At 47.5% G+C, this 15,445-nt stretch overlaps 2 protein-coding genes across 4 annotated transcripts in view; one reads left to right on the forward strand and one right to left on the reverse strand.

Moving 5' to 3' along the window:
• Positions 1 to 11,284, reverse strand: part of FAM219A (family with sequence similarity 219 member A) — a 97,153-nt gene extending 85,869 nt beyond the window's left edge. For 2 of the 3 annotated variants that reach the window (XM_069002508.1, XM_069002507.1), the window contains exon 1: positions 11,074 to 11,284. In XM_069002508.1, coding sequence (XP_068858609.1) covers positions 11,074 to 11,133 — 60 coding nt within the window. In that variant the 5' untranslated portion in view covers positions 11,134 to 11,284. The remainder of the gene's footprint in view (positions 1 to 11,073) is intronic. The other variant, XM_069002509.1, reaches the window with a different exon arrangement.
• A 574-nt stretch (positions 11,285 to 11,858) lies between these two features.
• The window catches only part of DNAI1 (dynein axonemal intermediate chain 1), a 139,376-nt gene continuing 135,789 nt past the window's right edge, over positions 11,859 to 15,445 (forward strand). The window contains exon 1 of the mRNA XM_069001410.1: positions 11,859 to 11,936. Coding sequence (XP_068857511.1) covers positions 11,904 to 11,936 — 33 coding nt within the window. The 5' untranslated portion in view covers positions 11,859 to 11,903. The remainder of the gene's footprint in view (positions 11,937 to 15,445) is intronic.

The raw sequence follows: 15,445 nt of genomic DNA on the forward strand, positions 1-15,445 counted from the left end.
AAGATGAAACAAACAGTACTCTCCCTTTTCCCTTCTATATAGGAAATAAGGTCTTACCCATCATTAGAGAGCCAGTGCTCTTCTCAACAAAAGCCAATGTGTGCTACCTCCAACTTTACTAAAAATAAACTTTTCTCAGTCCACAACTAAGATGACTGTAGCTCACCTAATAAAAGTAGCTTGGATGCAGCCAGTATACTCTGCACGTATTTACGAGAGCATTTCTTCATAAAGAACTTTCCTGAAGTGATAAACCTTGCTGTCCTGTGAATTGGTGATGGATGTGTCCAAATGTTGATCTGATTTGCTACCAAGTACTCTTCAAATTAAGCAAATTTCCACCTACAATTTCATTCACTCCAACGCAGTAATCCTCACAGACAAACCAATGAAGTAAATGCTTGCTTCCTATTGCTTACTACAAAATGGACACTTTAGGGACCGAGTCTGAAGAGCTGGCCAGAGTAACGACACATGCACCGATACAATTTGAGCATCGTTCTCTCTTTATTGTTTAACTATGCAAGCTTTTATCTACTTTTTGCAAAGATTCACGCCCAGTCGCTCTAGACAGCCTCTAATCTGCAGGGGAGATGACCTGTGTATAACTTTGCCAAGGACTTTCAGGGCTGCCTGCAGCCAGGTGTTTTCCTAGCTTGACTGCAGCCAGGGGCCAGTTCAGGGGTTTTTCCTCAGCAACCCTGGGTTGTCCAATCCTTCCAGGGGTATCATATGCCCCTGTTCCACAAGGAATGCCTCTACACATCCCCCGTTTTCTTTTTGGGCAACCCAGGCCTGGTCAATAACCTTTCACAGCCCTGCTTTAATGCAAGAAAAAATGCACCCAAATACTATTAAGCCTAATATAACTACAAATAGCAATCGGCAGCCTTCTACTACGAAGGTACGGAGCCATACAGTGATACCCAGACCCTTAAGCCAATCTCCAATAGGGTCGTCTGTCTCCCGAAGGTTACGCAGGCTTCTCTTCACCACACCGGAAACAGACTACTCCGCCCATCCGGGGACCAGGAGGTGGGCCAGTGGCTGTCGCCCCCTTTTTACTTTGTGCCCCTCCCGTCAGTGCTGCAGCGATGACTTGTCCCTGCTTTGGCAGGACATTCTGCAGCGTTGCGGTAAATGCAGCTGTTTGAGACGACTGCTCTGCACGGCTAGCATGCACAAGCATCTCGTCTACTCCTGCTCCCTGGGGCAGCGTGGCAAGAATCATCTTAGTTTGCCTATTAGCATTTTCAAAGGCAAGGGTCCGGAACGTTTGCTCTTGGAGCTCTTCGGAGAGCTCAGTTGCATCCTTCAAGGCTGCTGACAGACGGTCAATGAACTGACCATATGGCTCTGACAGCCCCTGTCGGACTGCTGCATACGGAGAAGACTTCTTCTTTTCAGGTACTGACAACAAGGCTTTATGGGCAAGAGTCTGTGACAATTGATGAATGATTGTGGGCATGGTCAGCTGCGTCACCATCGCTCCAAAAGCCCCGCTCCCAGTTAGCATGTCGGCTTGGATCGCATGCAGTGGGTCTTGTGTATCACCTTGGTGTTTGCTAGCTTCTTCTTGTGCTAGCCGCTTCCACATTCACTCCCAAAGCAGGAACTGTGAAGGGGTTAAAAAACAATTGTGCAATGTTGATGCAATCATTAGGACACAGGACATCTGCTGTAAAGATAAACTGCAGGATGCTCCGTGTAGCTTCGGACCGGAGGCTGTGTGTGGTGACCATTTGCTTCGCTTGCTGCAAGATTTTCCAGTCATGGGGCTCCCACCTTGCAGTGTCCCCCTGTATCAGTGCAGGGCAGGCTAGGGCATCTACGGCTTGCCAATCCCCTTCAATGATTGTGTTACAGACAACTCCATTACATCTCCTTCACAATGGATCAGTCCTCACCATCGGGGCTGATGGAAGCGATGGCTGCACCTCCTCTTGCAGGAAGGGAGGGGCCGTAGGTCCTGTGCCCGGTTCTCCCAATAGGAACACAGAAGTTCTGGTGGCCGTCCTTACCAGTGGGTCCACGGGGCGCCACGGTGCTGATGGTGTGGTTTCACAAGCCTTAGACTCCAGTGCGTCCTGACGCATAGACAATTCAGCAAGCTTCTTCATTACTTCATGCATCATCTCTTGGCGCTTCTCCTCCTCTTGGGGCTGACCCCTGGTAGCCCTGGCAACAAAGTCGCAGAGGCTGCTTCACAGTCAGACGATGATCCGCTGTCTGGCAGAGGGGGGTGGCATGCTGCCATTTTCGGCCGGCAGCTAGGACTGCTTGCTTCTCCTCTGCTAGTCTGTGCCCCACCCCGAGTCGGGAGCCTGAACTTCCGCCTTTGCTACCATTTCTCCCTCAGGCGTCTGTGGGGTAACTTCCTTCCCTGTTGTGTCCAGCGCCTCCCACAGCGAATGTACAGGTGCTGATGTTCCCTTCATTGGTCGACCCACGGTCAGCCCGAAGAACTGCGCAACCCTGGACTCTGCCCTGGCTTCCCGTCACCGCTCCATGAGACCTCCCCCCCCCTTTCTTCTCTGGGGCTGCCACCCCCCAGCGCCTCCATGGCTGCCATGGCCACCTTCCTCTCTGCTTTCATTTCTGCAAGGGTATTAGTCACAGCTTTCCATGATAATCCCAGAGCTTTTGCTTCTTTACCTTCCTTTCCACGCTCAGTTGTGAACAGCCACAGTCTGTTTCCATTTTCCCACTACTCTTCAGTCTAAAACAAAAGCGAAGTGCATTTCAAAAACCCTTGTTCCCAGGCCCACGTAATTAGGGTGTAGAGATCTCGATCTTTTACAGTGTCACCTCTCTTAGAGAGGATACTGGCTAGGAGACGAGTGGCAGCCTCGTATTCCATAGCTTCTTACCTGCGGGGTCTGCTTGGCTGCGCGAGCTCCGGTCTCTGGCTCCACTCAACTTTTTTGCTAGGACACTCCCGCTCCAGCTCTCCAGGCTCTTCACCGTCGGTGTGATGATTTGGAGTCTTGCCACATTTAAGTGAAACACATTTAAGAGAAAACAAACTGCATCTAGGCGAAAATCACTCGAGTCCCTGTTCGGGCGCCAGGGAAGAGCTGGCCAGAGTAATGACACGAACACCGATACGATTTGAGCATCATTCTCTCTTTATTGTTTAACTATACAAGCTTATATCTACTTTTTGCAAAGATTCATGCCCAGTCCCTCTAGACAGCCTCTAATAAGCAGGGGAGACGACCAGTGTTTAACTTTGCCAAGGACTTTCAGGGCTGCCTGCAGCCAGGGGCCAGTTCAGGGGTTTTTCCTCAGCAACCCTGGGTTGTCCAATCTTTCCAGGGGTATCACATGCCCCTGCTCCACAAGGAATCCGTCTACAGGACACCAATAAGATGACACTTTAAAATTCAAAGAATAATGGTCAGAGAGACTACAAAGGCTTTGAGCTGAACTGATGTATTTACTAGTGGCAAGCAGCTGCATCACTACAATGTCAATTTTATAGTGACAGATACAGAATAACCTTGGAGGAACCTTATACTCAAAATGGCACAAGACTTCACTGAAGATGTATGGCATGTGCAAGGGTGAGGGGAAAGTGTAGATACATTTCTACAGACTGTCTGTGGAAAGTGACAAATAATTGATCTACACAGAAGCTGAAAGGCAACTACTAAAGCCACGGTCTTAAAATGTCTAAAAAAAACAGGCCCACCATTGTCACTGAATGACCAGCAGTCCTGCCATTAGCCAGGTTTTACTCTCCTACCCCACAGATCAAACTGGTGATGGGGTCTCCTCCTCTATCCTTATCAAGTTCAGGCTTCAATTTCACCAAAAGCAAAATGTACCCCCAGACAGGTCACAGCCCCCTTGGTAAGCTGAGGGCTTTCCTGGAATAAAGGCTTGCAGAATTGAAGGCATGCCTTGTTCTCCTCTCTCACCCTGGCATTTTGCTCATCTTGTGTCTTTACAGACCTGCCACTACCTACTGGCAGAGAGAGGCTACATCAGTAGCAGAAATTGCTGAGTAGGTATTAACATCACGCTACAGATAACAAGCTCTTGGGAATGATGGTAGAATCCCAAGAGCAGACTACGCAGATTTAATTGTTCACGGAGTTCACTGCCCCCTTTTAAATACCTTTCTTCACTCAGGAGGAGATTTCCAAATACGATTTCCAAAGAACGACTGTAGTCAGAGCTTGTACAAAGAAGTGTATGTTCCTGCAGAGACAGTGCCAGCCAGAACATGCTCCCATATCCTGATAGGTCATCTTCCAGCTACAGCAGCACATCCCTCACCACCTCCATTTGGGAGCCTGTTCTGAATCACTGCTAGAGTTTCAGCCTGGCCTGGGATGGTAATAAAAATGTTCCTGTACCTCTGCATCACAGGCCTGACATGGGACAGGGAGGTGACAGGACAGAATCCCAATTAACTGAAGTATTAAGGGAGGCAATCTTTAGGCTACTGCTATAGATGACATGATAGCAGATCAGAAAAAGCTGTTTAAATAAAAGCAGCACTATCTGAAATAAGTAAATTTCAGGACTCATAGTACTGCAACATTACAAATCTCACATACTGTAAGCACTTAACGAAACATGTAGCTGGATAACCCCTGAGCTACATTACAATGACTATATATAAGCATGACATTTTCATTTTATAAGCTTTTTCTTTCTAGAAAGATGAGGTTTTTGTGTACTTGCACTACAAACCTAATATTATATTAATATACTATTTATAAGCCCTACAGGTATAGGCTTTCTTTTTGCTTTAGTTACTTTTCGTTTTCTGTTCTTAAATTTTTCCTCATTTTAGGGAGGTATCTTAGCAGGCAACACAACTTTCTTAAGATGAGATAGACAGTATTTTGCAAAAAAAAAGAAGATTTTATACTCACACTGAGCACTCATACTCTCTGCTGACTAAAATTACAGTTTGTTTTTTAAAAACTAAGTATCCACTAGATAATCTAATTTTTCAAAATTCTCCTCTAATGTTAAAAAAAGTATAGAAATGCATCTACTGTACCTTCAAAGTTTCTGAAAATTTTACAGTTCCAGGACTGGTGCAGATTTGGCATCTCAGCTAAAGAGCCAGCAGTATCACTGCAGGATTTGGCTGAACAAAATCCTTAGCTTGGCTGTCATCATCATAAGTAGAGCTACCAGCCTGAGGCCCCTGCTGGCAAGGAACCAGGCCAGGCACAATGCTTCAGGTTGAGATATAGGCACCACCAGCCCAGCTCCTCTGGAAAGAGCTCCCGCTTTTCATGTGGGCTGAAAACTGGGCAACTGAAATACTGTGTTCCTGCTGTTTTCAGAAAGTAAGCCAAAATCTCAGAAGTTTGTGTCAAAGCTCTACTGAAGCTGCTGCACTTTGACAGATGCATTTTCTTAGGAAAAGTTGTACTGGTGCCATGTAAGCAAAAGCACTTTTACTCTACTTTCATTTTTGTGCTGAGAACAAAAACCCCCTGCTTCGGTCTAGGAGAGCAATGTGTGATCCAACTCTGTCACCTGTCAGTTTGCCACCACATGCCAGCCAGGGCTTGGTGTATGCTAGAGACACGGGCTTGGAAGGGAACCATGTTCCAGCAGACTCAAGATACAACCCTACTGCACTGTGCTCAGTACACTTCATTTTAACAAAAATACTACAGGTTTGGCAAGAGTTTAGGTAATAATCCAAAACACAGATTTAAAAATCACAGGGAGAATGTGTGGTGAGACTCCAGTGCTGAAGAAAAGACGGGTCTACATACAACTACAGGGTCAGCCATTCTTATTTCAAAGGGAATTTTACTTCTTTTTCCTCTGCAGTTATCCTTACAGTGCAAGTTTCCCTTCATCTCTCCCTCCCTTCAATATCTACCACTGTAATGAGAATTTTCTGTTAGGAAACCTTCCCAGAAAAAAACTTGGGAGAAAACAAATCATCACAACAAATGCACCACCACCAACAGACCAGGAAAAATTGACTAGTTGGAAGTTAAGACATCAAATACCAACTCCATCAGCCAAGATTGCTACCTACCAAGTGTAAGCATCCCAGAAATAATGAATTTCAGGCCTCAACACATCCCTACAAACCCTGAAGTGACTTTATCTGAAAATAACTCACTATCCAGCAGCTAAGGAAGAGAGCCCTTTCTATGAGTGCAGAAGGATCACGACAGGTCGAGTTGGAGATGAACAGAATCTGAGCAGAACAGAGTTTCTGCAGTTGAGCTTGCATCATGTTGATAAGGATGATGTGACATTAAGCATTAGGAGTAAACAAAACACTAGGTAAATTAATTTATATTAATTTGAAAAGTCAGACATTTTTAGGACAGAAGCCAAATGTGACCAATATACAAGAATAGAAATGTGGATCAGAACAAATAGTCCCATTTTAATGAAAAGACATGAAATTAATGTGACCAAGTGCCACTTACCAGCCTGCCTTCTCTTCCATGATGTATATGTACAGAATTGTACCACAATATCAAAATACGTAGTGTAATGTGTCTCTCAAAAATGTGAAACACTGGGCCTCATCCCACCTGACAACTGGATGATGTTTAACCAGGTCAAACCAGGTTACCAGGTTCTGTATGCCATCCTGTCCATCTGCCCATAGCAACTCCGTCTCATTAAGTCTTGTGCTGAACCTTTCCTTTGGGTCTGCATCAGTTACCCAGCAGTTCTCAAAACACATTTGTTCACACAGAGTTCACACAGAGTCAAGCCAGCTTGCCTGACTTCACAATGCTTATCCAAACAGGCTATAAAGAGGAGGAAAATGACTGCCCACCTTATTAATTTCACATCACTGCATCCAATGTGAAGCATTGGAGGGCACATATGACAGACCTGGCCAACATGCAACCTGCAGGCCAAATGCTTCTCACCTCTGCAACATAATCACTCTCTGACTTGTTATCAGCAGAGAGAAACTTGCAGCAACCAGAGATGCTGGTAGGCTTTGTCCAGCCTGTACTAGTTGGGTGCTGCCCTTTGCCTTGCAATGGGAAGCCAATGCAGACCTTGGTGGGACAAGGCTGTCAAAGAGACAATGTTCCCCAACAAGACACATTTGGACTTCAAAGAAATTAGTTTGGCAAAAAGCCATGTCAGGTTCTCTGTCCCTGCTCTGTAATAAAGCACTGGTTATTGTCAGGATGTACAGTCAGTAGACACCAGATATTAATGCACTATCATCCCTGACAGACAGCTGATCAATAAACAGTGCAAGTGTCAGTGGCAGGTCTGGAGGCACAGGGGTTCAGAAAGGTTTCAGACTGCTTTCTAAGAAAGGTAGAGCTGCCACATGCCGAAGAGAAGCCAATCTTTTAATTCTGAAGATGGGCAGACCAGCAGGCCTGTCAGATGGTTTCCAGGCAGATCAGCAGCAGTTGTCCTGGAGTTCAGTATAAAGACATCAAAAGCTAAGATGACACTTTATTTGTGCAGACAAACAGACATTCAAAAAACTTGCATGCTGGTCAACAACACAAAGTTAAGAATTTTGAGCAAAGCTTAGCTTCACAAACCTCATTTCAGGACCTGTCACACACTGGCCAGCACTCAGAGGGAACAATGATTTCCTGGGACACCTTGTTCCCATTGGAACAGGATGAAAAAATATTTCATCTAGTGTTTACTCTATAAATCAAGCAAGGGACCTTCTTTGTTTGCTTTCAGCAGGGCATAATGTTTAGATACATTTTTTATATAGCTTTGGTAGCAAGTCACAATGACTTTTAGGTCCCACCTGAAAAACAAACTTTTACTTCAGCTTTTTGGATGTGGAAAAGAGTGACAGTTGCATCTCTCCCTGAGACCATTGGAACTGAAAGCTTTTAAACTGTAAGGAAGACAGTATGTCCTGAGATGATAAGGTTATTCTGTACTTTTGTGCTGATTTTGACAAGGGATAAAGTTCATTTTCTTCACAGTAGCTACTAGGGGCTGTGTTTTGGATTTGTGCTGAAAACAGTGTTTATAACACAGGGATGTTTTGGTTATTGGTGAGCAGCGCTTGCAGAATCAAGGCCTTTTCTGCTTCTCACCCCATCCCACCAGTCAGTAGCCTGGGGGTGCACAAGAGGTTGGGAGGGCACACAGACGGGACAGCTGACCCCAACTGACCACAGGGATATTGCATACCATAGGCTCAGCATATAAAGCTGGGGGAGAAGGACAAAGGGGGATGTTGGGAGGGATGGCATTTGTCTTCCCAAGTAGCGATCAGGGGTGATAGAACCCTCCCTGTTTTCCTGGGCATGGCTGAACACCTGCCTGCCCAAGAGATATGGTGGATGAATTCCTTGTTTTGCTTGGCTTGTGTGCATGGTTTTAGCTTTACTTATTAAACTGTCTTCATCTCAACCCACAAGTTTTCTCACTTTTACTTGTCTGATTCTCTCCCCCATCATGATGTGGGAGGGAAGTGAGCAAGTGGCTGTGAGAGATTTATTTGTTAACTGGGTTTAAACCACAACCTTTAAGTACATTATGGGAGGGAGAGTGACAGACAAATGGTAATTGTAATGGCACAAAGCAGTCGTATTGGCCAGAACTGTATTACCAAGCAAATTAATACGATAAACCCCAGAATTGCAAAGACTCTTGCAAGTATACAGTTTCTATCTGCAAAGTGCAGACCAGGAGCTACAAAGCAGAGGAAATCACCAGAAATACTGTACCAGACTGGTTACATCCCACTTCTGAGACCACTGTCAGCATTTCCATGCCTGTGGAAAAATCCTACACACCCAGTCACAGCAATAGACCCCCAAAGCCACAAGGTTTCACTATGAGCTCCAGTAGTTAGAAAAGAACTGACACCCTGAAGCACAGATTCTGAGTATTCTTTTAATGCAAGTGTTAAAGCCCTTTGTGAAAAATTTTTAATTCTTCCATGTCGAAGGAAACGTGTCTCCTAAGCTTACTATCTCTGCTGCACTATCCACTGCCCTATCCTGAGACAACAGGGTTGGACCAGAGAAGTTCTTTGGATTCTGCCTGGTTCATGTCCATGCAAACATGCATGTATTGCAAATTCCACTCTTCCACTATTATTATGGAGTTTCTAGAAAACACTTAGGAGTATTGTTTTGTCTGGCAACAGCTTTTTCAAACTTGCTACCTTCACTACTATTTCTGCAGTATCATGAATAAAGATGGCCATTCTTGTCACATTTGTTGTGTCTTCTTGATAAAAACACCAACAATAAGTAGGGCATGCAACAAGCTCACATCAGCTTGTATGGACAGTTTTTTAAGCCACTACAAAGGGTCAAAGCCAAAGAAACAACCAACGAATCAAAAAAAAACCCCAAAACCCTGCACCCAACCCAAACTAAGCATATTTTCAGAATTTGTGAACACTCCCACAATAAGAGAAATGTTTTTCTTGCCACTGAGGGATAATTTGAATCTGTAGACCTTGTAGAGCTTTCCTGTTCACAAGACATTTATTGTGTTCTCAACGTCTTACAAACACTAGCTGCAACAAGGAACCGAGGTAATGATTATATCAATGCTAAATAACGTATGGTTTGATATATTAGAAATCTCAGAAGCACTTCAGTGCTAGCATAAACCTGCCAATAACCTATCCTCACCTGCTGCCAAAAGGAACTGTGCAAATATTTCATTAAAGTTCTTTCCACCTCCCCAACATTTCATATGCCTGTCTCACACAATGAGATGCTGAGATGGGACTTGCTTACTCCAGGTGCCAAAGGGAATCAACACCTTGAGTGAGTGAGCCCGTTATCCAGCTTTCACTTTAATGCCAAGATAAACAGTATTTCAACAGGTCCCAGGTTACAAATAACATGCCTTCAGGCAGAGACTGAGGAACACAGGAGTAAGGAGAGGGGAACACCCAAGAGAACCTCTTTCAGGTAGAAAACAGAAACGGGCAAACACATTCAAGAGTTCTGTGGCAGGCAGATGGGGCACAACATGTACACAAACAAGCCTGCGGCATTGGAGCAATGCAGCTACTCGCTCATAAGAAGCCTTGCACTATTTGATGATGGTCTAGCATCTCCTCTGGCTGCCAGCCAGCTGGCCTTCCTTCATAACTCATTTCAGAAGCTATCAAAAGCCCAGAACCGCTCTACCTGCCCACTTACACATCTGCAAAGTTCTGTGAGCCTGCAGACTTCCTTCTCTGCAAAGATTCCCCAGGGTCCCATGTAGTAGGGTAACCATTATGTCAGGCTCTTCAGAGCTCATTAATTGAGAATAATTGTGTCTATGACATGAAAAAGCATCCTGATATGAAAAACACATGCCGTGGAACAGCATCAAACCCTCACAGATTGCTTTCTTTACGCAAAGAATTTTCTGCGAGCAAAGCTAATTTGACAAGAAATGGTTCTTTTCAGAACATCTGGTCTTCACACAGGATGAGCATCTCCTCACTGCAGCCTAGTGTCCAGAGCAGTGGCTACAAAACCATCCTCGGAGAAGGTCCTGCGGCTTCACACCGCGGGGAACTTCACACCTAGCCCGTGCAGCTCTGCTGTCCCCAGGGAGCGTCGCTCCCCGCAGCTCCCAGCCCGGGCTGGGCACGAACACCGCCCGATTCCTGCTTAGACCTCACCTATCTTGTAGAAGTCAATTAAAAGCCCACCCGTCCTCAGCGCCTCCCGTTGCTCCGACCGGGCTCCCCAGTTCCTCCGCCCTTCTCACCCGTCCCCGGGACATTCCCGCGGCCGGCGGTGGGAGAACACCCCGGGATGCTCCGGGAGGAGCGGCGTTCCCACCGCGGCAGGAGCGGAGCCGCTCGCCCACCCCCGCCCGCTTCTGCTACCGACGGCGCTCGGGGACACAACGGGGGAGGAGGAGGAGAACGAGGAGAAGAGGACGGGGCGGCAGGATAAGAGGATGGCCCGGGATGACACAGCAGCAGCCCCGGGCCCGCCGGGGATGGCGGCGGCGGCAGCGCCCAGGACGCCCCGTTATATAACGGCGACACCGCCGCGCCCGCAGCGCCGACACCCGGGGGCGTGTCCGCGACCCCCTCGGCACCGGGGTCATTTCAACCCGGGCACAGCGCGGCCCCGCCCGCCCGCCCCTCACCAGCGGCTGCATCTCGGCGCGCACGGCGGGCACCTGGAACCGGTCTATCTCCTCCATCATGGTGGCGGCGGCGCCGGGCGCGGCGGGCGGAGCGCGGAGAGCAGGGCGGGCGGGCGCGGGCGGCTCCTCAGGCGCCGAGCGGGGACAGCGACAGCGACAATGACAACGACACCGCCCGCGGCTGCGGCTGCCTCATCGCCGCCGCCGCCGTGACTCAGCCGCGCCGCTTCCGGGTCCGGCCGCAGCCCCGCCCCTATCTGAATATTCATGAGAAGGGCGGAGCCCACTGTCACTCGTTCAGGGCCCGGATGCTGGGTTCCGCTGCCCCGCCCCTTTTGAATATTCATGAAGGGCCGGGGCGCTGTCTTATCGTTCGGTGCTCGAACGCTGTTCTCCCTGCGGCCACGCCCTTTTTGAATATTCATCAAGAGGGCGTGACCGATAACACTGTTTTTGGCCTGGTCGCTCCGTTCTCCGAGGGCCGCCCCTCATTAAATATTCATGAAGCGGGCGCGGCCTGTATCACCGGTTCGCGGTTCAGCCACCCCGTTCCCCGTGACCCCGCCCCTCATTTGAATATTCATCAACGGGCGGGGCCCGCTGTCACTCGTTCTGGGCCGCGGCGCTCGGTTTCCAGCGGCTGCTGGGATGTACCATTCCCTGCCTCGAGGGTAGAGCGGGGGGGTTGGGAGAATGGCCGGGTCCGCCCACCGCTTCCGGCGCGTTGCCATGGCTGCCGCCATCAACTTCCGGCGTGCCGGGTTGGCGCGGGGTTGCGGCGAGGGGCGGCGAGGGGCGGCGAGGGGTGGCCGCTGCACTGAGGGACGGCCATGCCCCCCAAGGCGGCCGACAAGCGCCGGCAGGTAAGGGCTTGCCGCACTCCCGTGGTGGCAGCGCCGGGGTGACGTCACTGCAGGCACAGTGACGTCACACCCGAATGGCGTCGCTGGGGCGCCTCGTGCAGCGGGAGGCGGCGGCCCACAAGAGGGAACGTCGCTGTGCAGCCCCGCTCTGGCTCTGTTGCCTTCGGCTCCTGCTCTGAGCTCTATCCATGGTGTGACACCAGCAGTGACGTCGCCATTCCCCAAACCGCCACCCATGACGTCATAGTGTGCAGCGCAGACCTTTTCCTCCGGGTTCACAGAATCACAGAATTGTCGGGGTTGGAAGGGACCCCTGGAGATCACCCAGTCCAACCCCCTGCCAAGGCAGGGTCACCTGGAGCAGTGACACAGGAACATGTCCAGGTGGTGGTTGGATGTCTCCAGAGAGGGAGACTCCAGGACCTCCCTGGGCAGCTGTTCCAGCGCTCTGCCACCCTCAACATAAAGAAGTCCTTCCTCATGTTGAGATGCAGCTTCTTCTGTTTTAGTTTATGGACACGGCTCCTTGTCCTGTCACTGGGCACTATGGAAAAGGGTCCAGCACCATCCCCTTGGCACCCACCTTTAAGATATTTATATACATTAATGAGATCCCCTCTCAGTCTTCTGTTCTCCAGACCGAACAGGCCCAGCAGTGCATGAGGACATGCAGTGTTTCCTCATAAAAGAGATGCTCCAGGCCCCAAATCATCTTTGTGGCCTCCGTTGGACCTTCTCCAGTAGCTCCTTGTTTTTCTCGTGCTGAGGAGCCCAGAACGAGACACAGCACTCTGGATGTGCCCTCAGCTAGGGTGAAGTGGAGGCAGGGGATCACCTCCCTTGACCTGCTGGCCATACCATTCCCTGTGCACCCCAGGATACCGTTGGCCCTCCTGGCACACTGTGCGCTGAATAGTCACCTTCTCACACCCAGGTCCTGCTAAGCAGAGCTGAGGGGTTCAACTGAGAACTCAGGTTGCCCCACAGAGCTGTAACCCACAGGGCTGGGTGTGGCAGTGGAGTCAGCACAGCCCCTCTTGACCCTGCTGACTGCCTATCTGCATCATGCACGTGTCACTCTGTCCCTTCACTTGCCTGTGACACCCTGAGAGTTCTGTAGCATTTCACAGCTGTTCAAACCAGCATGTCCCAAAGCTGCAGCGCCCCTCACTCTGTTACCATTCTGTTCAATCCTTTGAGACCACAGAATTCTCAGATACCATTGCCGGGCCGTTTCATCACGCTTCCAGTGTACAACACCCCTTCCAAGGCAGGTTCTAGTGCACTCAAGGTGTCTCCAGGATCTCCCTGGACACTGTGCAGGCAGGATTAAATCATTTTTCTTACAAAGCTTTAAAAAATTATTTTAGTTATAGCCAGCTGTAAGTTTTGTCTCTTTCCTTTTGCTTTGCTATTTGGTCTTTGCTCAACTCAAGCAATGAAGAGGAGTAATTTGCTACCCTTCCTGGCCCTAACCCTACTGTGCTGTAGCATCTGTGTCTGTGAAACCTCACTGTATTCCTTTGGGCTCTGTGTAGACATGTCTGCATGCATCCACTATTAGGATGGAAAACTTAGATTAATTCCTGGATCTTGTCTACTACTGGACTATCAACATGTTTGATTTAAAAGCAGATGGTGGCCTAGCTGATAAAACACTTTCGTTAACATGTTTAGATCAATCCCAATGTACTTGATGTGGCAAGAGGGTTACCAGGCATGTGAGCAAGAGTGAGAGGATCACTTTGACATTTCTAATCCTCTACTAAGTACTAATAAGTAGCAAGATACAAAGGGCTTTATTAAGTCTTCAAAGGGCACAAACTCAGAACCAAAACCCACATCCAGTCCTTGACAATGAAGATGTTTATGCTAAAATGGTAAAAAAACCATTAACAAGGATGCAAACTAAATGATGCAAACTAAGGGATGAAGTGCTTGCTCTGAATTTCAATTTCTTTTATTTTCAGAATTTCCACAAAAATATTTTCAATAATTTTCAGCAGCCATTATTTCAAATACTCCAAAATGGAGAGGCTTTGCTTGACATATTATTTGAAAAACTTAATTAATGTGCTATAAAGGCATTCCTTTTATTTTAAAGCTCTTGAAACATCATAAGCTGTTTAGACTCTGAGGATATTTGGCTTTTCACATAGCTTTCATCACAATAACTTAAAAGACAATAATTTTAACTTGTCCTGTATTACATTTCCTATATTTGCCTTGAGCTTGTTAAACCTGATTGCTGTTTCACATCCCTTTATCTGCTAGAATATTCTTGCAGTGGGGGAATTGTGTGGCTGACTGGCTGGCTCTGAGTCCAGAGGCTTTGCCTCATTTTCCCTGACTCAGAATACAGATGGATCTCAGTGGCTGTGGGTGTCTGGGGGGGTGAATACCTTTGCACTACTCGCTGCCCAGCCAGGGCCTTATGTTTGATATCTACTGGGCCATAGTGCCCACTGTGAAACTAACTGATTAATCAAGGTTTAGATTCTAGTTCCTGACAAGAATTCTTATATAGTATTATGCTCTATTCACCTGTCTCTCTGCTTTTTATTTCTCTGTTTCTTATACATTGCTTTATTCTGCTCTGCCTCTTAGGTTTTTTACTGCTGACTGCTTTCACTTTGAAAATTTTCTTCCTGAGACTGTTCTCAAAGCTGAGATACTTAACTGTGCACCTATCCCCTTTTACTGTGTCCCACTTCCAGTTCCTCCTCTCCTTTCACAACTCCATGTTCTTCAAGTGCATTGTGATAAATTCTTATTTTTTTCTTCTTCTCCCTTATGTGGGGGTTGTCTGCTCTTATTCTGTGCTTATCTTGTATCTGCCTTCTCCTCTAACGTCAGTTTCTTGCTTTATTTCACTCTTTTTTTTTCTTTATCCTGGTGACTTCTGCCTCCAGCTCAGTCTCCAGCCACCTGATGGGTGAAAATATGTCAGAGTTGGGTTGACCATAACAACTAAAGTCTGTGGCCCTTCAGATGAATCGATTGACTATAGCCTTATTTATTAATGTCTTTGGGCTTTTGTATGTTTGCATACATTTATAAGAAATTTCAATGTTTCAATGTTCAAAGTCGTAAAATAGTGTTGTATTTGTGATCTTTGTGCTCCCAATGCAGCCTTGGAAATAGCGCCTATGTATGTTCTGTACTTCAATAGCACCAGTCCTTTCAGATCTGAAATATGTTATGCACAATTGAGCTCAACACCTTCTTGTGGGGATGTGAAATTATGGAAAGGCATAAGCCAACTTTCCTGCATCAGGCTGAAGGGAATGAGTGCATCAAATTCTCAGCTTCCCTGAAAAATGAGGTCTTGAGCATGGCAAACAAGACACTCAGAAGTGGGGTATTTGTTAAAAGCACTGAGGTGTGTGGCATGTGCATGGACACGCAGAACGTGGCAGGGCAGGGATCAGCATCCTGTTGGTCTTGTGTCAGTCCCATGTGTGGTCCTGGGTAATGAGAGAAAGTGGCCAGTGATTTTGAGATTGTTA

Source organism: Aphelocoma coerulescens (assembly GCF_041296385.1).
Source record: "Aphelocoma coerulescens isolate FSJ_1873_10779 chromosome Z unlocalized genomic scaffold, UR_Acoe_1.0 ChrZ, whole genome shotgun sequence".
Lineage (NCBI taxonomy): Eukaryota > Metazoa > Chordata > Aves > Passeriformes > Corvidae > Aphelocoma > Aphelocoma coerulescens.